General features: G+C 43.4%; 1 protein-coding gene across 1 annotated transcript in view; it reads left to right on the top strand.

Moving 5' to 3' along the window:
• The window catches only part of nexmifb (neurite extension and migration factor b), a 36,655-nt gene extending 11,687 nt beyond the window's left edge, over positions 1-24,968 (top strand). The window contains exons 2-3 of the mRNA XM_046030217.1: positions 15,363-15,493; positions 19,982-24,968. Coding sequence (XP_045886173.1) covers positions 15,412-15,493; positions 19,982-24,189 — 4,290 coding nt within the window. The 5' untranslated portion in view covers positions 15,363-15,411 and the 3' untranslated portion in view covers positions 24,190-24,968. The remainder of the gene's footprint in view (positions 1-15,362; positions 15,494-19,981) is intronic.
• The last annotated feature ends 1,554 nt before the right edge of the window (positions 24,969-26,522 follow it).

Genomic DNA, 26,522 nt, shown 5'->3' with positions numbered 1-26,522 from the left:
CAATGAATGCCATGAAAATTGCTGTTTAGCCTTGTGTGTTATCAGTAGTAAAATAACAGAGAAATTTATGCTGAACAAGAACTAATACTGCATGACTTTAGCACAGTAGCAGATGCTCTAAAATTTCCTTACAGCTGAAGCTAACTGGTCAGAGCTCTTTATGAAGAAGCCCTTCAGAACTGACTTGCTGTTTTCTAGTTGGCGCTGATCTGTGTGGTTATCAGTCAGTAAGTAGTGAGGCTGATTGGAGCAGCTGGCATGCTAACGCTGTTTGAATGCTTCTGGATAAACTCTTTTTTCTTTCTTAGCAACTAGTGATCATGCTTGTTTGGGGCTCTGCTTTTCTTGTGTCAGATTTTCTGTGGCACTCACTAATACACAACACAAGCCTACTCACTGACACGCCCCTTCTAAACACAACTTCATCCACGTTGTAACAGACTCACGCCCAGTTTACACTCAAATGTAATTTGTCAGTTTTGATTATAATCACATGTTGCAGTATTAGGATGCCTTAGCTAGAGTTATAAAGCCACATGGTTCTGCGAACTGCCTTCTTCACAGTAGAATACAACAGTCACCTGCCATTCATACCATCTGGGACTGGTGTGTCAAATCAGGGCAATCATCTTGAGAGGCCAAGCCAACAAAAACATGTCCACATATCAAGAAGATAAGAGGCACAAAAAGGATAGAAGACATTGCATTCAAATTAGGGAAGGAATCCACAAAATACACATCTATATCTACATATTCAATATTTAAGGTCAAATAAATTCGCAAATAAAATACTTTTTGTGGATTCCTTCCCTAATTTAAATGTGAGATGTTTTCTATTTTGTCTTTTAGCCCACATTTTTCTAGTTTGTGCTTGTTGGTTCCTTATATGTGGACATGTTTGTTTCAGGCCTTCCTTAGACTGGCCTCTCAAGTTGATCGCCCTGATTTGAAACACCTGTTTAGTCAGTTTAAATTCCAGTCAGGTAGCTGTTTCTCTTTCTCTTTCAGTTCAAGTAAATAATTGCATCGGGGTAATGAGTTTGCAGCCCTTCCTTTCTCTTCTTTTTTGAGGAAATAATGGGAGGTATATAAAGGAAATTAACTAAGTCAGACTGCTTGACATATTTAATTTGAAAAAACTCGCAGACATATTCTGATAGTTACTTCTGCTACTACCGCCCTGTGAAGTCAGTGTAAAGAAGTTCCTTTTGTCACTGCACAGTACATTACTATCAATTTGACAGCCCGACAAAAGTTTTTGTGTTTTCACAATCTCCAGTACTTGAAGAATATATCTAAATATTAAGACGGTCTATATTTGCATGCACATTATAACTCAAATAAAGAGAAAATCAAGAAGTCTCAGTAATACAGTAATAGTACTTTTCACCCGTAACCTGAATTTGCATCATTTTAGTTTTGGATGAGGTTTGGTTTGTCGTGGCCTGCAGAAAGCATCTTAGTAGCGCCACAAATGAAAAGAAGGAAAACAGAGGATCATTGTTTATTGTTTTTGTGTGGATGATTTTTTTGCTCTCACTCACAATCCTCCAATACCTACGCCAATTTTCATGTGTAGAGTTACACTTCTCTACAATCATGTGCAGCACATACACAGAGGTAAGCCTGAGCTCAAAATGTTAAACAGTAATTCACACGTAATCCAGGTTAATCGGGTTTCTTCTACTTTAACTTGACTAACGTGAGCCTGGATGTTTACATGACAGTTGCAGTAATTGTAGTATCACCTTAATGTGAACATAATGATAGTGATAATGGAAGGAGGCTAAGGAGGAGCAATTACCCACTGCCCTACATTTGAACATAAGAAATAAAGAAATAACGGCAGGAAAAACAGAAATATGTTGAGCCAGCTGGAAATGTACTCTGAAGGGCTAATGACAAATAACGTCGCTGGGAGGACAAATGTGAGCCTTCTTGAATTTGTCAACCCTCTGTGTGTTTTTTTAAGGCCTCATCAACAACAGTATCGTTCTGTTGGAGGAACTGGGATATGAGAATCTATCTGTGCTGCTGCTGAGCGTCTCTGAATGGCTGCCCTGGGCATTGAGCAGAACAAGGCACAGAGTGAGCTGAAGCAAGCAGCTCCGGAGAAACAGCAACACACTGTTATTCAGCCCTTGGCCTGTGCTCCAGAACATTGTGTGTACATCTGTAATCTTACCTACCCCCTGGGCTCACAGAGAACCCCCCTCCCCCACCACCACCACCCATCTCTCTCTCTCTTCCTCTACCATGTTCTCTCTGCCTCTCATTCGCTCTCAGCTCTCATGTCCACACTCTTTCTCTCCTTCTCACTCAGTCGCTCTCATCATCACGTCACTCCCTTTTTCTCTTACACAAAGATTATAGTCAAGCAAATACACCCACACACTTTCTCACTTTGACACCCATACACAAACACACCAAGGGCCTTGAAGATACACCCATGTGTGAAGATCGCACTGTCTTAATGTGTCAGAGCCACTACAGCCTGCTCAATTTTTCTATTAATTGCAACGAAACAGTGACGTAAAGAAAAATCTCTCAATTTTGGGGTCATCCGTGGCAACACTTACACATATATTTATGTGTGTTGTTTTTAGCTGAAATTGAACTGGAGCTGCGAGTGTTTAAATATACATGAAGGAGAGGGCTACATGAATGCGATCCTGTCCTGGATGGTGAGCAGTTATGAGCTGTGTCAGGTGTCGGCGCTTTCGACTGCTCTGTGCAGGGCTTTCATCAGCCTCTGCCTCTGTCACTGAGACGTTCCCCTCTCCCTCCCTGCTCCCAGCTCCACTTCACACACTGCAATAAGGCATTCATACTCTCTCTCCGGTGCCTCGGCGGTTTTGCCGCACCACTACATTGCAGTCCAAGTGTAAAAGCCTGCTGTTGTGTCAGTATACGGCTCTTTGATGTGCACTGATGTTATTTTACTCCATATATTAACCACTTACATTTCAAGGATGGAGGGCATTCTTTCAAAGCATACTTTTTTCTTATTGTCTTTTAGTCCTTTTTCTTTTCATCGACAATTCAGCTGCACAAGGTGATCGACTTGTAGCAACAAGGATGCCTTGTGCATTGACATTATATGAATTTGCGTGATGTATTGTTAGCATGTGTTGGTTAATATGTATTGCTGTTTCCTCGCAGATTAGATGCGGCTGTCATGCACTGGGTTGAAGATATCATGCGATCACGCTGCTGCCTGCACTTAAATAAGTCTTTATTATTGTCATTGCATTACCAATTAGTCATCATTTGACGCAATTATTGTTTTTTATTTCACATATATCATGTGTACTGTTAACTATTTTTCTGGTTTCAGGGTTTATGTGTTTATTTCTAATGGGAGGCATTATAAAACACGTCTTTTAAGCTCACACAGAGTTCAAAACAACAGGGATGTATTTTTCTCTTGCGTCTTTTTTCTTTTCTCAGACAGCAGCAGCTTTCACAATTGAATTTGAATGCCATGCTTTTAGCGCCAGGGTTGTTTGATTATCCACAGACAGGGAGCTGTGCTGGATTCCATTCCTTTCATCATGCTCTAACCAGTGTGAGCTGGCTCCCCTGTCGTATTTTATGAGAGGTGATTTTAGTGCCTCTCCTTTATGCAGATGATTTTGGCTGCCTCTCCCCAGTCTAGTCTTCAAGAGGTGGATATTGGTTTTGACAAGAGAGCTAACCCTGCTACCTTCGCTCTCACAAGGCTGTCTTCCTGACTGCTTCACCAGACTGGGTATTCTGGGCCGTATACTAATGAGAATTGCACGTAGTAGAAAGGAGAATGCCGGATGCATCTACAGGTGTTTTAAGAATTAGATTCAGTGACAGGAACATTACACCAGTCTGGAAACCTCATTGACCCTTTGCACTCCCACAGGTACAGAGTGACTTCATATACTGCTACTGAGCCATATATTAGCTATATATTCCCAGTTAATAGCCACATCAGATGACAGGGGTCCACATGTGCAATGTATTCATCCAAAGATGGATTACAGGTTGACACAGAGCCTCTCTGTGGGATCATGCTCTGTCAATTACAGGATTTCTCCCCCTTCCACTGATAAGTGTTTATGCTTGCTTTGCCTACTGCCACTGAATGTGTGCACATTGACTATGCAGGGCTCGCTCCTTTTAGATATAGCTTGTCGTAAGCTGCACAGCTCCTTCATGTCTCCACACAGGTGGCACTGACGGTAGGGCGTCATTTTAGTGAATGGGGATAATGAGCAATGTTAATGGGGTATTTCTGGTCCAGGTTCAACTCTGCAAAGCCTCAGCATGCACAAAGCCACATAGACAAGCTCTTACAACAGAGCACAGAAATGTACTGCAGAATATAAAGTTGCTTTTGCTTTCATGCTCCCCCTACTTCAGACTACACTGTTGAAGAAGAAGTCACTGCATTCGTACAGGAGGGTGATCATGTTTCTGTGTTGATGCAGGAGCTTGAACTAGAAGTCAGTCATACAGGGTCTGATAATCATGTCCCTCTCTTTCACTCTCCCTCTTTCCTGTTTCACTAACTAAGAGGGCTTTGCATGATTGCCTGGATGAGTGTTTCCCCTCAACGCTGCATTGCTATTGTCCACTTGTCCCTCCTTCATCTATGTAATTGTATGCATGAAGTTTCAACTGTAAATCCCAGCTGTTGGCAGGTTGTCTGCTCCTGCAGTGCTGGGTATTCTGGTAAGACATTGGCTGAGGGCTATTGGTTTTTCTTAAGCTGGCAAACATCGTGAAAGATAACACAAAGAGGAGCTAGGTAGGTCAGGGTTTTATTTCCTGCCTCTCCAGTCGAAAAGATTGGGAAAAAAGCAGGTGGCATTTGTCTCTCCTCTCTCCACGCTGAAACAGAGTAGCTGTGTGGAATAAAGGAGATGCTTCTCTCTCTATCACACTCCATCAGCATTATTTACCAGACCTGCCAGTTGCTTTGTACAGCACCTCTCCCTGCCAAGTAGGCGACTGGCGTATGACCAGGGGCTAGTGACAACAAGCTACAGTGGAAAGCAAGGAGAGCTGTATGGACGAGCCAAGTCTATTCATTCCCCTAGGCCGCTGAGTGAAGCACAGAAACTCTATCTGCTCTCACTGAGGAGAACATAGAGCTTTATGCTAGAAATGATTATAAACCTGGCCTATCTTTTTGAATCAAAGTACAAATAGGTTTATAATGGCTGTGAGTAACATATGTGTTGAACCTGAGCTGAAGTTAAAAGGCTAGGAATAAATGCGAGGCTCTGAGCGTTTTATGCATACTCTAGTTATGTATGAACTGTAGTGGAGGTGAATCACACGTGTCAGAGAGGCTCTAATAAATGCATGTTTCGTTTGTCATCCCCAGCATCGCTCCAATCAGTCCTCCTCACAGAACCTATGGAAACATCAGCACTCGGGGCTTGGAAACAGAAAAGTGATTTTTTTCCACTGTGTGTCACAGATGGTGGGAAAGCCTTTGTAATGCTAATATAATATCACACTGTGTCCGCCTAGCACTGCAGTTCGCTCTGTGTGCCAAGCAGCCTGGCTGTGGAGTGATTTACCAGTATGGAGAGAAAAAGACCTCCCTCGGTTTACACTGAAAGGCTGCGTGGTTGGCGGGTCCTGCCGCTCGGCCTGCTGTGACTGGGCCCGCCTTTACTTTATTGATTCCGTGGTCCGTCCAGTGCTGTGTACTGTTAATTAACTCTGTCTCCAAGTGTTTGTCACATTGTGTGTGCTTATTAAAAAGCATATTACTAAGAGGGACTAGGCATTAAAAACCGCATGAAGGATATAGTAGGTGATTTTCACAAACCAAGGCGAAGGAGCTGAGTGCTTAGGCCAGTTAATTTAGAAAAAAACATCTTCTAATTTAAAATAAGATTTCTTTAAGCCAGTGTTTACAGTAAAAGACAGCTCACTGTCTAAAATTGTGCCTCTTACTACCAATGCTATGCCACCTCCCAACAAATGAGCCAATGGCAGGCCACTTCCTCCACTGTTAACCAATGACTTTGTGCCTTCTTCCATGGCAGCGAGTCAGCTGAGAGAGAGGAGGAGAGAGGGACATTGATGTCTTTCTCTAGCAGCGCCACGTCACATTGTTGTCTATTCGATTTCCAGCCCTCGTCCCTGGTATTTGAATCACAAGAGGGAGCGTTTTATATCCTTGCTGGGAGAAGAAGGGTGATCTTGTCTGTCTGAAAGAGCATGCTGGATTAAGGGGGTTATTTCCCCAGAGGGGGGGATATGAGAGTGAGTGTCACTCAGACAGCGCTCACTCTCACACAGCCTCTGCCTCTGCATGTTGCCAGGGAGCCCCGGCTTCGACTTCTTCCCCTCTCCTCCCCTTCCTCTCCTTCATCCTTTTCACTTTCTCTCCAACTCCTCTTCCTCTGTCTCCTACACATCCACTTCCTCGTTGTTGCTACTATGTTGTCACGCTTCCTTCCTGCTTCCCTTGCTGGCTCACTGCTGCCTTACAGGGAATGGAGAATTGCGTGGTTTGGAGGGTGGTTGTTATTCCAATCACACCTCTGATGCAGCGAGGGTCCAGTAAAGTACAGAATAATTGGCAGATTCCAGCAGCTACAGACAGCCATTGTACTCCAGTGTGAGTGTGTGTAGCTGTGATGAGAGGGGGCTGCTGTAGGTGCAGCATTCAGAGGTCATTTCATTAATTACTAGCTCTTGTGTTACGTGCGTGTTCTCACATTCTGTTCATCAGTCTGTGTAGTGATGACATGTGCGTGCTGGCAAAAAAAGAGGAAATAACAACCAAAGGACAAATGACCACTGCTGTAAACCTTAAACCCACATTTCCACTGTTTTGTTAAAACCAGCCGATAACATATTGGGTAGTGGTTGCAGTTTTGTGTCTGTTAGTTATCTCGCTCAATATTTAGCCCACCTCTGTGTCATAACTCACTAATAGTATTCGTGTCTGTGTTGTAAATGTGATAGTGATTTTTCAGAGAGCAGAGCAATGGTGCAAGTGGAGCAGATGTTTGGTAAACACACACATCTAATTAACTGAGAGTCATCCTGGGTCAGAGGGCAGAGGTCATAGGTCATAGATCATAAGCGCTCATCCTTCTTAGAGTCACTGACTGATGGGACTCCGGGTGTGACCAGTGATACACATCAATGGAGCCAAGCAGGGAAGCTAATAAAACATGTGTGGTATAGGGCAGTGCTATCTGTTGGCAAACGCATTCACCCGCAGACTTAATGCAACATGTCTACCACAGGTGCACTGCTCTATTGATTAGCCATTGATGGCAGCTGTAGCCAACACTGATACTGAGTGTGATTTTCCTTTTACCATCTCCGCTGCAGACAGGTCTGTACTTGTGGAGGTTGAATTAAAAGAGTTACAGTATAACTCTGTGTCGCTACGTGTTTTTTTTCCCCTTTCTCAGCTATGATTGGCTGCCACGGAGGCCAGCACCATAGCGACCATCATCACTTCTTGTTCTGATGCCCTTTCCCTGTGATTCAGCCCTACCTTTAAGGCCTTCTCATTATGAGAGACTCTAACTTTTAAGTTCTTACATGAACAGATGTGTACGGCATGCACACGCACATACAGTATATAGACACAATGTCGAACACAAGCACACACAGATTGCTACACAAACACACTTCTGCAGTCAGACCTGTATGTGTCTAATACATAGCCAGATCCAAATGCTGCCCATGTTCATTTATAGTAAAGAGCACAGACACATGCACATACACACATAGGCTTACTTGTGAAGAAAAGAAAAGCAGTGGCCCTGAAAATTGCATAAATGTCAATTATTGTGGAGCTTATGTGAGAAAGGTAGAACAAAGTGGTGGTAATAAAAAATATTGATCACTTCAACCCATAATGTGGCTGACAGGCATTGTTGTGGTAGAAACAGGCATTGACAGAGTGCCTTTTCCAGGCATGTAAACCTGCAGGACATTATGTCACTGTATTAGCACTGATCGCTGCGGTGTAATGGCCCCCTATCCCCCCAGCCAGATTTGGATTCAGCAAAGCAAATGAAGCATAGCTCTAATAAATGCACCTGTTGGAAATATGATAATTGCATATCTGATGGCTGACCTTTTTGCGCTGTTGCACTAAAGATCATTTGATGCATGCCATGCAAATGTGTGTGTGGCTTTGTTTGGATCAGTCAGGAGTTCGAAGTGTTGGTCATGATTAGTAGTTTTGGCTCTGTGTTTCTGGGCGATGGATGCATCTTCTGTATTTATCAGCAGTTACTCATACATCAGCATGTTTTTAACTGTGCTGAGTGGGAGTCCTGTGTATGTAATGAGTGTGTACGGGAATGTGTGTGAATGTGTGTGTGTGTGTGTGTGTGTGTGTGTGTGTGTGTGTGTCAACTTGTATGCAGAGCCTCATTAAATACGCAATCGTTTCATAAGACTGACCCTTCAAGAGCAGTGGGTGGACCAAATATAGATTTGCTCAAATGAGCAAACGAATCTGTAATCGTAAAGTTTATGGTGTTTTACTGCGTGTGTGTGTGTGTGTGTGTTTGGTGTGTAGTACATACACATGTAAAAATTTACAGTGGATTTTCAATTTCTGTGATCGAATAATTTAGCTTTACATGCCTTAACCAGTATTCCTCTGTACTGTGTGTTGTTGTGTGGGGCTTGTTACAGCAACCTCAGGCTAGTCAAGATGTGTTTTTGTTATTGTCATCACATTTACTGGGTGTTGGCGTGCACTCTCGTGTGCCACAAGAAGACTGTTGTACATGGGAGCAGGATATATCCATATGTTAGTGAGGATGCCATTGCTTCTGTCTCATTAGCAACAGTTCTGAGGCCTGGAGCTGCTTCTTGTGCTCCATTGGGACAGCTGATGAGGCCTGACTATGTGACCTTTAACAACCTAATCAACTTTTAACACCTCGCCTACTGCCTGCCTTATTGCCATCCTTCTCTCTGCCATTCACCGGCAGGGCCACATCGCCATTTAGACCCTATTACTTTTTTTTTGTTTTAAGCAAGAGCCTTGTTTTTACTGATCATCTGTATGAATGAAGCAGCATTGTAAACACATGGACCAGCAGTCTCTGGCGGCATTCAGTAATGTATCGGCTGTCTCTCTCCTCACTCTTGACCAAACTCTGCTTGTTTCTCTCCTCTCCTTATCTCTCTGTCCTCACTGTTGAAGAGCTCAGGTTGTGCAAAAGATAAACAGAGAAAGAGACATAGTAATCAGTTAATATTATAACTGATAACATATGTATAATAATATTAATATAATATATTAATATTGTGTCTGCGTGAATGTAAAGTAAGACTTTAGATAACTAATTTGACAATACATGTATCCAGCATCTCCTTCCATTGGAAAGGATATATTTCACCAGGCCTAGGTAGAACACCTTCTTCCATCTGAACAGCAGCAGCAACTGACTGTGCGTGGATTAAAGCTGGGGTAGGCAATTTATTTCAGAAGCATTTTTAGTAATAATTGCTGAAATTCTCTTTACATCCCGACAGCAATCAATAAATCAAATGCTCTGCCACAAACAAGACAAATCTGGTGGCTGTTCTCTAATAAGTACAGCCAATAATTTAATAATAATAATTCATTAATTCAGTTCGAATGAAATCGATACTTTCAAAATGTAGCTGTCTCTTACTAGTTTCTGAAACGTCACCTACCCCAGCTTTAAATATATACAGTAGATGTACTCCGGGGGCATCATTTCAAAATTACTTCAATCATTTAAAATGTATTTTCTCATGTTTAAAGCAAACACTATCTCACTTTTTATCCGTTTTATATTTAATAGCCAACACACAGAGATCTGAGTTGGAGGATTGACCTGTAATCCTCCATCAAATTACAATGACACAAAAACAAGAACACCTTTAATATACCTATGATGCAATCTAATGCAATAAAAAAATCCCCGACAGGTTGAACTTAACATCTCAAGGCCTTCCTCAGTGGATGGAGTTGCTCAGCTGTCATGGAGATTCTAGTTGTTCTCACGTGACCTAAGTGTGAAATTGCCAAAGATGTCTTTAAAGCAAATGACGCAAGAGAATTATAAGAAATTTTGCTTTGATAGCATTACTGAAATTAGAGTACAAACTGTATTTACGAACAGAATTGTGTACGATGCATGACACAGCGCAAATATTATTAGTCAGTTAATGATAATAACAGTTAATGCCAAAAAACAAAAACATTGACTTGACTTCTACAAAACGGTGGGAAATGTTTCCATTAAATTGAGAACATCTGAGCGAATGTAAGCTAAAAGATAAATGACTGCACATGAGAGAGTTAAAATCCACTCATCTCTAAAGCCACATACTGAGCTAGGATTAAATACTGCCAGGAGTGTCAGTCATACTCTGTATCTCAGCAGAACTATGATCTTAATTAAGACCAAAATGCTAATTGACCGTACAGTTGCCTGAAAAAAACCTGGATTCTGACATACATTCATAGGCATGCTGAGGCAGACTGAGGTGTTAGAGGTAACAGTGGTTACAATTGTCTATATCTGGCTCTGCAGGTTGTGCTGTGTTGATAAAGATCCAGCTCCATAATCCCGATTCATAGTGAATCTCTACCTATCAGATGCTTCCTGGGCTCTTCAGCAGCCTGTGATTGACGATGATTATCTCAAGCGGATACCATATCTCTGCCATCACCGTGGCCATGTCAGAGATTTTAGGTGGATGTTTGATCAAATACAGCACCAAACAGCTGACAGAGAAAACACACAGTAGCAGAAGCACACGTAGAAGGCGCCATTGAATTAAGATATACAGATAAGGATTTTTTTTCTCCCTCTGTTCGAGTGTCAGAGACAAAATTGAGATTTGTGTTTAGCTGCGGCACAAATATTACCTGACAAGCAATCTTCATGGCAGAGTCAGGCACTCAGAGCTTTGTGTGGAGATATGGTTAAAACAAAAGCATGTTAAACATACTTACATTTAACGCATCTATAATCAATATTTTTAATATTGGATGACTACATGTAATGCGAAAGGGGTCACTTGCAGTGATGAACCAACAGAGAACTATCAACCGACTCTGTGGAGCTTTAAGCACCTTTAACTTTCATGGCCTGCACCTTCACTGTTTTGGTTCACTCTTACAGCAAATAAAAGCTCTCACAAACTCACGTACGCCAACTGCTCTGCACAGCAGACAGACAAAATTCGCGTCTAGCTGGTGAACATAGTGTAGCATTTAGCAGCTAAAGAGCCAATTATTTCCCTCAGGAGTTGGTTGAGAGCAAAACTTAACTAAAAGGAGTGAATATTGGACTAAATTCGTCACAATGCTACAAACACAACTCCAAATGAACGTGTTTGTCCATGTCTGCTGGATGTGTAAAATAGCAACTGTTTGCTAACATGTCAGTCTTACGGCTTGTTACACTGCCCCCAAGTGGCAAAAAAACCCTAAAACAGTTACTACAAGTTTGGTCTGATGTTTGTCTGATTATTTCATGTAATTCTGATGTATACCTTACTGTAATATACAGTATACTACAATGAAAACCACTTATTAATATTTTGCTATTGATTTCAGCTATACCAACCAGCTCTAATTACAAACAATGCAAACTTGCTTGTTACTTCCACTTGTGCAGGTAAAGAACATATGAGTACATTGGTAGTCAGCCAGCTATAGACTGTGCTTTGTGCGATATGATCAAGTGAAACATTTTACCAGACGTGAGTTGATGCAAAGTGTTTGATTTGTCAGCCATTGACTGTGCTGTTTCTTTGAGGTTGTCTCTCAGCACCCTCAGAGGAGGAGAGCTCTGACATACCATTCGTGAGGAGGCCAGCTGACCTTCGACAGAACAATGCTCATGTTTGTGAGCAAGACACAGAAAGAAACGGAGGGAGAGAACCAGAGACTTATTGCTTCTTCTGGAACATAGAAGGACCAGAATACATAGCATACACAACACACACAAGCGGGACTACAAGGAGAGATATGCGGTCCACCCATCAGTTAACAAGAGAATGTCAACAATGTCTAATTGACAGGGATAGAGAAACAAATGAAGTGGCATGGTGGAGTATATAGCACTGTTGCCAGTTAGCAAGACAGCAGAGGCCTCTCTGTGTGGAGTTTACATGTTCCCCCTCAGGCAGAGGACCCTTAGGTAGATCTTAGATCTGTAGCTTGTCTTGTTGGAGAATGTTTGCCCTCTTTACAAATAGTAGGACAGGTTCAATTCTTGAGGTCATGGAAAAAATTAACTCTATATTTCTCTACTTCAGGTAAAAGCAGCACAGAGCCTCACTACCATTGGCAATGTAGTTCTGAGTGAATGTTTCTTCTAAGATTTAGAAGTTTAAGATGAACAACAAGTCCCTACCTGTTAATGTAAATACAGTGTGTTATTTTTGAAATGTATTCTATGTATTTTTTGTATCTGTGCCTTTATCAGATGTGTGTTCCTCTATACTCCTACCACGTATTGCTGCAAGCTAACAAGCTCAAGAGTATTACCATGAGTTGCGTGTGAGGCAGGTTACTCAGCTTGTCTGCAGCCAACCAGTGAACCTGTTCTGAAACTGTATACCTGTGCTGAAAAGAGGAGTCGCCATTTCAGTACTGTCTGTTTGGATCAGTGTTCCCTGTGGCGCTATGCCCTCTTTAAGAGCTCCTCTGTTGGGGATCTATTCCTTGGCCCCTGACTGTTTCTCTCTGTTGACACAATGGTCCCTTTGTACCTACATATACTGCTGCTGTGGGATCTTGCTTCGTTTTTTCGGCAATTATACACAATCCCAGTACAGCCATCCCTCTTGTTCCTGCTTCATTGGAGAGAAATGCAATCAAATAGAGGAGAAATGCAGTGAAACGCGGACTGAGGTAGAGGCTTGCAGGAATTAGATTGTGGTGCTGATACGTTCCATATAGAGCAAGTAAACATGTTCTTATCTTGTTATCCAGCTTGCACATTAACACATGGTGTGTGGAGGACGTGGAGGAAGGCTTAACAGGATAAATCAAATCCTAATCATTCTGTTTGGCTTTTCCCACTCTCTGCTCTTTGTCTCTATTTCTGTTTCTCATCGTGCAAAGAACCCTGGCGCACACGCGAGAACAATGTAGGGGTCAGAAGCACTAACCATTTTCCTACACCTGCTGAATGCTCCAGAAATGAGTGCACAGTGATTACGTGCCCTAATGTGTGGTGTTTAAAGAGCAGTTTCCTGCAGCAGAGTTAAATGATGGTGCCCTCTGTGAAGTATTAATGATGTGGATGGATGAATCAGGTCGGCGCAAACCTGTTGACGGCAGCCGCGGAGCTCTCTTAAAGCGGCACCCAGACATCAGGCTTAACCGCTTGGCAAATTGGACATGCTTGTTGGCTGTTGCTCCAATTTATGTGCACTCTGTATTGCAGTTAGTCCATCTTCATTATTGAAATGGCCTCTCGTCAGGTCTTGACAGAGTGGTGGAGATGGTGAAGGGAGCGAGAGGGGGAACATGCAGGAGAATCATGAATAATGTGGAAAATAAACACATTTGAGGCATTGGAGCCGACTGGCAGGAGGGGTGTTGGGAGGGCTGTGAAATGCCCAGCTTTCGTTTCTCTCTCTCTTCGTGTGATTGTATGTGCAGCTTCTGCCAGTGGATGCTGATGCTGTGGATCCTCAGCCTTGGGGCTTTGTCTAACACACATGCAATTGGGCATAAATACACATGCACACACGTGCGCAGGAACCCTGCTACACATCCACAAGTAGCTCTAGGCGCTGAGCTCCGGCAGGACCTCTGCAGCCTGACCAGCATCGCAGCTGTTTGTTTTGTCACTGCCACTCTGGAGACACACTGCTCGGTGGCCACAGCCTATGTCTAATAGGGGGCTGCTGTGACTCCACTTTTTCCCCGGGATTGTTGTATTGATAAGTCTGGGCTTAGTTCATCTGGGTCAGCCAGTTCAGGAGGGGATAGCCAATTCCAATTCAAGCTTTGTTGAAGGGGATGTTTTTATTGCTAGATGTAGAATTTCAATTTCTCAGTGTGCCGAATTGATACAAGATAACCTGAAAAACATCTCTTAGCTCTGTAAATGCCATGTGCACTTAAGCCTCTGCTTTAGGAGTAATAGCGCTCCTCTGTGAAGAGAAGAACAGGGGTCTGGCTGGGTCTACCTACAGGGTCCTTGTACCTGCTGCACACATGAGCAGATGTGATGGCTCATGAGATAATTACCCACTGAGCCGATGTGTATGCAACTGTAAGCTTAAGCAGGGGTTCCCTTCAGGTAGCTCTCCTGCTCAGGTCAGTGAGCAGCTAATGACATTTAGAAGCAATAGGATGAAAGAGATGGCAGTTGTTTGTAGTCAGCCGCACATCACCTTTGTCTTATTGTGTGCCGTCTGTCTTAATCTCCCAGCCACCCTTTTCACACCACAAGGAGATCATGTTATTAGATCCCTTCCCCTGGCTCATTTGTCATCCTGCAGCACCACTCCTCTGGAGGAGGACTGCAGGAGCTAAAAAAAAAGGAAACAATATAAAGAGGCAGGAGGCCACAACATCAAATGTTCATCATTTACTTGCCCCAGAGTCTCTTGTATCATCATTATTCTTTCAGGAATCACACTACGTTAATATGCTTTTTCTTCACCCCACCCAATTTCAAGAGGCTGACAAACCTCTCTTCCCCCTCTACCTTAACGTACCGTTTTGTATTACATTGTACTCAGGGCACTGCATTCCTGCTTCTCATATACTCAATCATCCCCACCCCTAGTTCCACCATCACTTGCTACAGTAAAAAGTATTGTCAGTGTTCACAGTTTGCTGTCACCACCTCAGTCACATCTCTGTTCTCTTTGAGCTGGGTTGGTTTCTTGCCGCTGAGGTGCACACAAGGGAGGGAGCCAGCTAATTACAATAAACAAATATGCTCAGAGCCGCCTATGTAGGGTTCGCATAGGTTAACAACTCTGCTATAAAAGTTAAATGAAGCTTAAAATAGGATAGTATGGCATACAGTTGCCATAGTGATCTCTTGCTGTGATTCTTCCACTCTTGTATACTTTCTTGGTTTGTAAAGTTTAAATTAATCTTAGACACGAATCTGTGATAAATAGACAAAATGAGTGATTGTTTGGTGCCCCAAGGGCCTCTTTGATGTCTCTATCATGTTTGAAGCTTTTACTTCAGTTACTACATCTTTGTGTTTGCCTGTCTTTGTTGTAATACAATCTAATGTACTGCCGTTAATGTTATGCTGCATTATACACATGTCACTCCTTAACGATTTTTTCCGTAGTCACATCTCTTTTTTTATTTCTCTCTGTCTTCTCTGTTTCTCTCTGGCTCTCTCTTTCAACAGGTGCGACAGTCAAAATGATGCGTAGGAGGTGAAACGTTGAACTGTATTGATGGATGTGTTAACAGACAGCAGTCTCACATTGATCGTGAAGACTTCAGAACCAGAGAATGCAAATTCATTGGAGGGCACAGGTGAAAACTACTCACTTTTTTGTGACACATGAAAATGTTTACTTTGCTTTTTAATTCTTTGAACATTTAAAAAAATTTGATTTTTCCAAGAATAATCGTTAGGATTTGTTAGAAAAAATGAAAACTTAATCACAACAATTTCTCACAACATCTTAAAAACTTTCAAAGGACGACCAGTATTACCACCTGAACGAGCTTTCTTGAATTACTGTAGCTTTTCACCCTCAGTTATAAGCTCCTTGACAAGATAAGAGGAAGGTGAAACGTCCTGTCTTTTTTAAATGAAAAGTGGAAAAGAAACATTAAATGAAGCTTTTTAAGCTACTGTTAATCCTCTCTCCCAATGCTTCCACAACTCAGAAAATATGACATCTACCATTTCTCATAAAAAGGTGCAAATGTGAAAGTAACCATTAATTCTTTCACACTCATTCACATTAATTAGCACAGACAAAAGATGGTGTGTATGTGTGTGTGTGAAATAATGTTAATTCTGATTTATTTCTTTAGTTATTCAGTTTTATTTTAGGTCATAGCTGCTGCCTCTGTGAAAATTCTCAATAACATAAACCATGCATCATAATGGTATTTCCATGATGTAATCTCTTCATGTAAAACTTAATTCAAGTTAGTTCAGGTAACTCTGCAGTATAGTACCTTCCTTTAACTGGACTAGTAGCCGCACTGATGTGCATTTTCCAAGGCTCACTCAGCCACCACCTACTGCCCCCTAAAGTTTACCTCTTACCAAGCACCACTGGTTCTTAGATGAGGTTTATCTCAGTGTTTCAGCTCTGGTCAGGAGGGACTGACCGGTTCCCACTGTGAGAATCACATAGATTATCCCCAGCGGTAGCCTGTTCCTTGACAGGCACCGAGAAAAAGAGGAAGGAGGAGAGGATGGAAAATGAGAATAGAGAATAGAGTGGTAGACGAAAGTGTGAAAGCAGCTCCATTGAGCAGGAATACGGCAGCTCTCTGAGGAGGATGGCCATGAATCACGCTGCAGTTACTCACCACTTATTATGAACATCCTGTACTGGCTGGATTGATTTCCCCCCACCATTCATAAAATGTCATATAGTGAAGATGGAGCAATAGGTAGCAAGTGGCTTCTGTGGCTGGCCTACCAGCTGGGTGAGTGAACGCCCCGGGTGGCTGAGCTGCAGAACGGCTAGCTCGGCATTTTACAAATGTAAAAGCCTCCATATAATAGGGATAAGGAGCGGGGAAGTTGGAAGGAAAGGAGATAGCAAGCAGAAAAGGGAGGTAGAATGGAATAGAAAGGGGGAATGGGAGAGAGGAATAATTTCAAAAAGCCATTTAAGGGAGAAAAAGGCCATGTCAGCTGTTTTCATTTGTGTTGTATTTCAAATTGTAATATTTGAGCAATTTTGTTCCTTCGGCCACATGAAGTAGATGTTTGAGTTTGCCTCATTTTAATATCAGGGACAGACGGTCATCATATAGAAATAAAATTATATTTACTGTTTTTGTTTGTTTAGAAAGTGACTAAATGTATGTGTGTATGCGCTTGTGTGTCTGTGTGTGCATGTGTGGCATATGATCTGACACACTAATAGATGAGGCAAGCACAGATGCCAACTTCATGTCCATGACCATGTCCCTCGGCATGGGCTGGTCTGGCCACAGCGCCGCCTGGCACAGAGCAGCTCGGGCTTACCTCAGGTGGATGAAGCCCTGAATGTCATGGCTAGAACCATAGACGAGGCTCAGAGAGCTCAGAGTGCTAACTGGTCTGGACTGGTCTGGTCTAGTTTGGCGGTGGTAGGGCTGTCTAGCATGGCTGGGCTTGGCAGGGATGGGGATCAGAAGATCACCACCTCCTGCCAGCAGCTAGGGTCCTTCCATATGCTCAGTGGTGAATGTCCTTGCCAGCTTGTATGAGCTGTGTCACATCCAGCCTCAGTTTCTATTCAAGGAGCACTTCTGATAACACAATTACAAAACTACAACTGTGTCAGAATGATCTGTGTGTGAAGCTTGTTTTTTATTAGTATATCAGCTGCTCTTTTAGTAAAAGCTAGATATTGAATTCTGGCAGCAGTGAGTATTTTGGATGTTTATTTTGTTTACATTTGGCAGCTCAGATGCAGCAGTAACAGTGTGTTGTACCATATCGGTGAATATGAGGCTGCCGATCCCCCTTTGACCTCTAATGTCAAACTTGATTTGTCATCTAGTCATCGCTGTAAGACCCTGTGTATGTCTGTGTGCGTGTGTTTGTGTGCGTGCGTGTGTGTGTGTGTGTGTTTGTGTACCTGTCTGACTGACTGATCTGTGGCACATTCTGAACAGCTGAAGAGCTAATGGTCCAGCTGGAGACAGATGGCCTCTCGATAACACTATACCCCCAAGCCAATACTCACACTCTATCACTCTCACTGTTATGCGCACACATACACATGCATGTAAACACACACACACATACACACACACACGCACGCACACACACACACACACGCATGGGTTCACACACATTCACACACCAGAAAATCACACGCACGCACACATTGGATAGGATAGATTGTTAATCCATTATAAACCCTGAGGAAACACATTTTTCAATATGAGTTTAATGTTTCACAGCAATTTTGAACAATCTTTTGGCAATATTAGGTGGCAGCTTAGGTTTCATGTGAGCACAAGGGGAAGTTAATTTCCCCCCCTTTTTTGTAATTTCCCTCTTTCTGTGGCTTTGCTCCTTTGCAGGGCTAATGAAAGAGATAAGTAATAATTTCTTTATATTTATTTTATCTGTGAATGCTTGAAAATTGCACTGGCATTGTTTACGTATAATTCCAAATAAATCTAAATGAACTGTCCACCTGGAAGGAATCATTACAGTCCTCCTATGCGTCTCTCTTTGCAATAAATGCCATACAATGGAATGTGGCTCAAAATATTATACTGAAAATCTTGATTAAATGTAGAAAGAGGATATCTGTCCTGCCACAGAGAACATGTGTCAGTCACATGCTTTTGCTCTGAGGTCATCTTGGCTCACAGACTGAAGGGAACTGATGGCAAACGCCTCGATGTGATGCTTCTGCAGCCTCTCACAAGTTGCTACTATAACAGTTTTCTGATTCCGAGAGGAAGAGAGAAGATGCATATTTCTCCTGAAGCTTCCTTCATTAAGTATGACAGTAGTGCAGTCATATGCTTTTAGTAGGCGTTCTGGTTGCTCCAATGTGTCTGCAGGCCGCAGACCCAGAGAGACCTGCTCTCAGAAATTTCATTACCTCATTAAATCACTCACAAATCATATCCACATTCAAAGATGTATGCCATGTTGAATACTGTTTGTTAAGCAGTCTTCCCCTCAAGCGTTTATCACTACCTCAATAATGATTAGGCTCATCCATTCTAAAATGAGGGACTTTGCTAGTTAACCTCTGTGAACACATCAATTGCTGTGTTGTTTTTCAATTTTAAATGTCTTTTCTGGCATGTGAGGCTGCAGCTTGGGATTGTAGAGGGAGACAGGTGTAGATGATATTGGTTATACAGTCTCCAACATATGGGCCTGTCGTGTCCCATGTGTACGTACCTGCCTCCGCTGCTGTCATCTAATTATACAGAGCAAACAAAGCTATCTGCCTGCTGCTGCAAGCCCGCTTCTGTGGGTTTTGATTGTTACTCATCAGATGGAAGTCTTCAACTGATTAAGACATTGTCACAATCGACCTGCAGAAAATCTACCTACCTACTTTCAATTTAGTCATTACCACTATTGTTGCTGCCATTCTGTGTAATTTTATGGTACCTTTTTACCTTAGAACTAAGTTGGATCTGTGTCTATACAGATGAAACACTCAAAGGAGGGAGGTGCAAGATGACTGCATTAATTTGATCTCATATATTGCTCTTGGGTTGGTAAGGGAAGACTGAGCTAACATTATCTTCAGTTACCCAATAAGTAACATTTTTGGAGTGACTTTTCATACGTCTTTGAATGAGAGTTTTTTTTAAAAACGCAATTCAAACCATTTAGTAATAAATAATAATAATACATGTTGCAAAGATATAGAAGTCATTCTATTGATCACTAACACCCACTTTCAGTGTTTGTTTATGAAAGCTTCACACTGCTTCCTGTAAGCAGATGACACATTTCTATTAAAAAGAATCACATTAGCTTAGGCCATCATGTTAACTGAATATAAAGCAGGTAACTCGTATGACAATTTGGCATTTTTGGAATCTTTATGTCTGTGTTTCTTCTTGCCTAGTCTAGACTTTTACTTGTCGTTGCTAATACCTTTGAATTATTAATGTTTAAGGCTGCCATCACAAAATGACATTTTGAGCTCTAGGGGGTTAATTGACGCTAATTGCATTTCAGCAGTTCAGAAGAAATGTCAGTGTAACTACAGAACAAAAACAATGGGATTTAACTTCAGACTTCAGACTGTTATAAGAGTTGTAAGAGCTGAAGTCTATTTCTCTTTTTTTCCCCTGCAGGGGTATGTGAGCAGAGTGGTGATCTGAGTCTGTGCGGGCTGGTCGATGCTGCTCTCCCTCCATCCTCACCTCCACCTGCCGTACAGACTTCCCAGCCGGCCTGCCCAACACAGCAGAGGACCACGCCTACATCACCGACCCTCCCCCTGCCCCTTGGCACAGACTCCTCTCTGAGCCTGACAGCGGCCCCCTGCCCTCCCTCCAATGACGCTCCAACTGTAGTCCCCCACCTTCACCACACTCCCCCTCCCACATCACTTCCCACCCCAGCTGTAAGCAACTGGGGTCCAACAGGAGCCCCCCAGAAGACTTCCCTTCTGCTGCCTGTTTCCCTCCCTCTGTCAGCTACAATGATGGAGCCTGGCACTGTGTCTGCCCTGGCAGAGGAGTGTCTTCTTCAGCCTACCCGCACCTGCCTTGGCTGCTTCATTGAGACCCGTGATGCTACTGACCCTAATTCCATCCAGAACCCGCCCCATGACCCTAACACCAACCCTGACACAGAGACAGGGCTAAGTGTAAGGATAGGGGATGTGAGCCGAGAGGACTTCTCTGACATCAACAACATCAGTATCCAGTGCCTGAGCCATGCGGGGGAGGCAGTGAGTCACTATGGAGAACAGCTCCTCTCTGACCAGCTACTTAGCTTTCCTCTGCCGAAAGCCCCAGGTGAGGGCAAGAGAGTGGATGGAAACAAAACAACAGAGGACTGTGATGACCCAGAGGATGATGCAACAGCTAAGAATTTGTATGAGGGACTGTTACTGGACAAAGTGAGCGGAGAGGAGGTTCTGCTGGCTAATGCGGGCCAGGACTGGGGCTACTTTGAATCCTTCATCAGTGAGAGTAAGATGGAACTGCTGGACCTTTGTTCTAAGAATGAGCTGTCAGTCAACCTCTTCTCTGAGGAAGATGTTGACAATCTATTTGATGATGAAGACGATGATTCAACTTTAAGTAGTGATGTCTGTTCGCTGAAGATTCGTTATGAGTCTTTCCAGGACAATATGAGGGAGAAAACAAATGTGCTCCAGGAGGAGACACAGTTCAACTTCTTCCCTAGTGTCCTGGCCAACTGTGCCAAGAAAGAGGAAGGGACGGGAGTTTTGAGAAGGAGTGCTGAGGAGCTCCAGCCCAAAACTGATGAGCTCATCCTGGTGACAGGACAGGAAGGAAAGGCTGGGGACTGCAGTGGCAGGAGTCCCCTTGATGGTTCCCAAGGCTCACCCATGTCCACTCCCAAAGTGAACTACTTAATGGACTTTAATTCCACAGAGGAGTCAGGAGAGTTTAGTGATGACAGCTCCTGCACCGGTTCCTCCTCAGATACCCTGCAGGAGGGCAAGTTTAAGAAGGGCCACTCAAAGAGATTGCTCAGCCCCTCTAACCCTCTCAACTATGGTTTGCGCTCCAAGAGAAAGGTACGATACAGTGATGATTACTTATATGATGTTGACTCGCTTGAGAGTGAGAAGAATGCAGAGAAAAAAGAGAAAGCTCCCTCTGGTCAAAAAGAGGAGGAGGATGTAGACTGGTGCCCCAAAAAACGTCGGAAATCCTGTCGTAAAGAGCCACCAGTAGTCATCAAGTACATTATCATCAACAGGTTTAAAGGAGAGAGACTCATGTCAGTGAAACTGGGCAAGTTGGACCCTGTGGATGCTACTGTGAGCTTAAACACCGAAACAGTAAGCAAATATGAGACACTGGCTCCTCTGAAGGATTTCTGGCAGGAGAGGCAAAGAGAGAGACAGGAACAGCTTAAGCTGGCTGCCAGAGATAAACAACAACGCGGTTTTCATCTAAACGGACGCCATCATCGCCCTTTTAATTCTAGTCATCCCAAAAGGAAATACAAGATTGCCAACAGGCTTAAGGTTCAGAGGATTCACACTGTGGAGCAATCAGCAACAGCACAGGGCTCCCCTCTTTCTGATCAGGGCCAGAGAGGTGTCACTAAAGAAGAGGCCACCCCTACGGTAGGGGGAATAATAGCAGCCCCAGGCCTCCCAGTCACATTAGACACAAACTCCATCACGCACACAGTCACAGCCAAGAGCCGCTCCCAGGAGAGGGAGGAGAGGGAGGGGAGGAGATTGGGAGGAAATAAAACAGTCAGGATAAGGAAATTCAAAAGCGAAGCCAGGCTGCGGAGCAAGAAAATGAAAGCGGCTGAAGGAGAGGAGGGGAGGAGCGTGACAAATGAAACGGATGCCTGTGTCGCTGCGGCACAGATTGAGGACCCAACTGCTGGGTTAGAAGAGGCAGGCATTAGCTCAACTACAGTCAAACCCCATTTCTCAGACAATACCACCACCGCTCACACATCTGAGGAGAAATTCCCCTTTGTTTCGTCCACCTGCTCTCCCGGCAAAACCTCCTCCTCAGAGGAGGTGGAGGCGGGGGTTCCTGTAATCCCGGGGGGCTACCTGCAGACCCTGTTAGATGCTACTGACTCCTCGGGTGGTGCAGCGATCTCTTATTTCCCCCAGCAGCCCTCTAGGCAGCAGTATCCTCTGGGGCTATCCCTAGAGGAGAAACAGTTTTCTTCTCTGCAGCTCGCTCAGAGCTGTGTCCTATCTCCTCCCTCCGAATCAGAGCTTCAGCAGTCTCCACAGAACTGTCCCAACTTCCCCCCAATGTGGCACCCGCAGCTCTGTGCAAGTCACAGCCAGAGCTTTGGGCCTGAGACCCCTGAGACTCCCATCTTACCCAACAACTTCCCAGCTGCTGGGCCCCTGAATGACAGCCTGCCAGTGTCTAACTACAGCCAGCTGAGCCCTGAGGCTGACAGGCTGCTGTATGAGAAGAGCTACCTGACTGAGTCTGGGTTGCAGCCTGGGGCAGATCTGCAAGTGTGTCAGTCTGCCTGTGTGGAGGGCCAGGTGCAATACCAGAGAGGGTCCCTGTGCACAGACAATGGCAGGCTCATCAGCTATGACTCAGTGGGCTCTCTGTCAGCCTCCTCAAGCAATTACAGCTCCCTCAGCCTCAAGTCGTGTGAGCGAGAGGGTGAGGAGGAGGGCCGAGACAGCTTCTTAGCTCATTGCAGTCCTAAAGTGGTGATTCAGCAGAGTGTGGATGCCCTTACCCCACTTAGGGAGTCCTCAGACCTGCTGGACATCTCCAACTTCACCCCTGACAAGTTTAGACACTCATCACTGTCAGAGCTTTCCCCTCCTGAGACCCCTAACCTGTCCCCCCAGGTGGTGGGGCGTGAGATGAAGATGGCAGGGAATGTTGGAGAATACCAGGATGTGAATGATATGACTATGGACTGCAATAGGGAGGTAAAGTGGAACTGTGACGTTATGCAGCAACAAGAGCACACAGCAAATGCATACACAGTGGAAGACAGTCAGTTTCCGCTGCACAACTTTAACAGTCAGGATGTGTTATGTTTAGATAAAAAAGAATTTGATGAACAGACTGGTGAGATGTTGGCTGCTGCAAAAAGCAATAAGTCAAAGAGGAAAGGCAATTGCAAACAGACTGCTGCAGGACAGAGCCCAAAGAAAGTCCGGGCTCCCAGAGCTCCAAAGTCAGAAAAGGTCAAGACCCCCAAGCAAAACTCACGATCCACCAAAAAGATTAAGGCCATGTTAGAGGGTAAAGCAGCAAAGAACCAGCCAGGTGGTTGTGGTTCAGGCCTGACTGACAGTAGCAGCACTGGGGACTGGTCTGGCACCGGTTGGTCAGAGAGCAACAGTCTGGTTGGGGACGACCAGAGAGAATTCGAGGAGCCCTCAAATATTCTGTCTAACATTGTCTCCGGCATGGCTGAGGTTCAAAGGTTCATGATGGCCTCCATTGAGCCACTGTGGAATCCCATGTCTGAGGCCTGCATGCCCTCTGAGGCAAATAGCCTCAACCTAAAGACCCTCAAAATCTTGGCAGGCACAGAGGCTGACCTGAAGAAAAAAGGAGCTGTGCTAACAGGGGCTGGGAGAGGCAGAAAGGCAGGGGGAAAAGGAGGAAAAAGCCAGGCCAAATTCAACCCCTCGCATCCCTTATTCCCTCAACTAGCCCTGGGCTGTAACATGTTTGATAAACCCAACTTTATTAACCCTGGGCCTGCACACAAAAAGCTGTACCGCCACAAGACCAGTGCAAAGTTCCCTCGGATTGAGACACTGAAGGGGAAGCGAGCTGAGAGAGACCCAAATAAGGACATAGCACTGATGACCTCTTTTGAGAAACTGAGGTAATATTTTGTTATCAGCTGCTGTTGCACCCCCTTCTCACTTTCCCCCACTACCTGCTCAGCCCTCCCTCCCAAGCATACCTACACTGACGCTATGCCAGAGCTGCATGAGTACTACGTTCCCCCTGACTACTCCCACTTCCTTTTAACCTCCACCCGCTCCCCACCCCCGAAGAGGAAATTAATATCTGCATGAAAAACTTCTTGTACTTTGCAAACTACCTATTGAGTGATTGTGTCAAGCTTGATTGAGATTTGAAACGACCATGGCTGCATTTTTCTTGCTTTTGTTGTTTCTGCTTTGTTTGTTCTTCTTATAGTCGTTTTTGTTTTATTTTTGTCTGAAAAAAAGAATAAGCCTTGAAAACAGTTCTGTCGCCTTTTTGAGGAACTTGTTTTTGTATTTTCTCAGCAGAACTTGCTCCCCTGAATTATGTATTTATTCCCCTTTTCACTAAAGATGTAGCTATATACACAAATGCATTGAGTGACATCTACGCACCCCTCCTCCTCATCTGTTTTTGTATGCAGAATATGGATGTCCTGTTGTTGCTGTCCTTCATACACTGCCTGGCTCATTTCAAGAGGGAAACCTACAATTAATGAGCCCTATTTAAGCCCAAGACATCTTGAAAACACAAGATGGGACCATTTTGTATTGATGACATATCAGACGTTGTCTTTTTCCCCCCTCAAAGTTGGAATGACTCCCCATTTCCTTTTATCAAGCATTTCTTTTTCCTCTGAAGTTTAGAGGAACTGGTTATCTGAATTTACATTTTTACGCCTTGCAAATTCATAAAAGCTCCACCCTCAGAGTATTTTTGTCAATGTTGTTGTACAGGGACATGCAATATTTGCAAAAAAATATGATTATAATCTTAAAATCAATGTGCCAAAAGTAACAATGCTGTGTAAATGACCTCTTATATATGTGTGAATATTGGCTGTTCCTCTTTTCTATCCATTGGAGTATTGGCTGCTCGGGTTGGAGACTCCTTACTGAGACTTGCCACTACAGGAATTCTTCATTTGGGACTTTTCTCTATTCTCTGATGAAAGGCACCAACAGCTGGCAGTGGTACACCACCACTCACTAAACCAAATCAGAAAGACTCTGAATTCTCCTTGTTTCCCCCATTTTGTTTGCCAAATTCAATTTACCTCAACATCGCCTGGCACTGAGAAGTAACAAAAGAGAGGCAAAGGGGAGAACTTCTCTTAAGGCTACTGTAGAGGAAGAGGATGAAAAAAAGAGATGTTCAAACGAGCTTTCTCTGGCCCAAGGATAGTGTAGTGCAGATGTTTGAGGGTAAGCAAGGAAATATTTGTCAGCTGGGGCTGTGCCTCACTGAATAGCTGTTTTGTACTGGAAATTCAAGGCAGTTTATTACTCATAGAGATTCTGATGCACACATCAATCGTGAATGAACATTACAATTTTGCAGTTAGATTTAATGTGAATGTGAAAGCAGTTTTCAGTACAAATGGAATCAGTAATCTTGTAAATGAAGGAAAGCATGTCTTTGCATAAGCTCCACGTGGGAATCCTACATCTATATTACCTGAAATGGTAATTTAAACAGTAATTTTTCTTGACATTCCCATGTAATTTATTTCTTAACACTGCCATAGTTTAATAAGTTTCACCCCTGTGTATTCGGTCTGATTATTTTGGTTAATGTTTCACATAATGTCAAAATTGAACTTTCTTTTCAAGGTACTTTCTTTTATATGTCTTTAATTGTCATCTCAGTTTTGATGGGTCAATATTTTGGCAGAAAATATTGTCACCAGAAAATCAAGGCCAAATAAAGGCACAAAATGAAAAAAAATGTATTGGTGCTATCTGATCCAGTGTATTCCTAGGCTATTTATATTAAGTACTTAGGGCTCATTCACTGCCTCACCACCCTGAAATAAATCCACCTTAAAAATATCCATACAATCATTTCTAATTGGTTATAAAATCTTTTGATTTTATATAATAAGTTCATTTTAGGAGCAATCCAGAGCCCCTACAACTGGTAACAAGAGTATATTTTATAAATATATACTCAAACAATAGGCCTATGTTTTCTCTCTCTTTTGAACAGTAAATGTAATTTTTATGCAGAGACTGCATGGAGATGTGTGGACAAATTGAAGCTTGATGTAACACACATCACACTGGATATGGTAATTCTGGCGCACAGGTGATAGTAATTGATTGCTTGCATATGGCAAGAATCATAATCAATCTTTCTCTGTCTCTTTTTTTCTATCCTCACTTCCATGATCCTTTGTTTCTTTTCTCCAGTGTATCAGGGTTAGGACAAAGACAAGCTGCTGATGGGA

Source organism: Micropterus dolomieu, linkage group LG19 (assembly GCF_021292245.1).
Source record: "Micropterus dolomieu isolate WLL.071019.BEF.003 ecotype Adirondacks linkage group LG19, ASM2129224v1, whole genome shotgun sequence".
In the NCBI taxonomy this organism is placed as follows: Eukaryota; Metazoa; Chordata; class Actinopteri; order Centrarchiformes; family Centrarchidae; genus Micropterus; species Micropterus dolomieu.
Note: the sequence above shows the minus strand (reverse complement) of the source record. Positions and strands in the feature narration are given on the sequence as shown.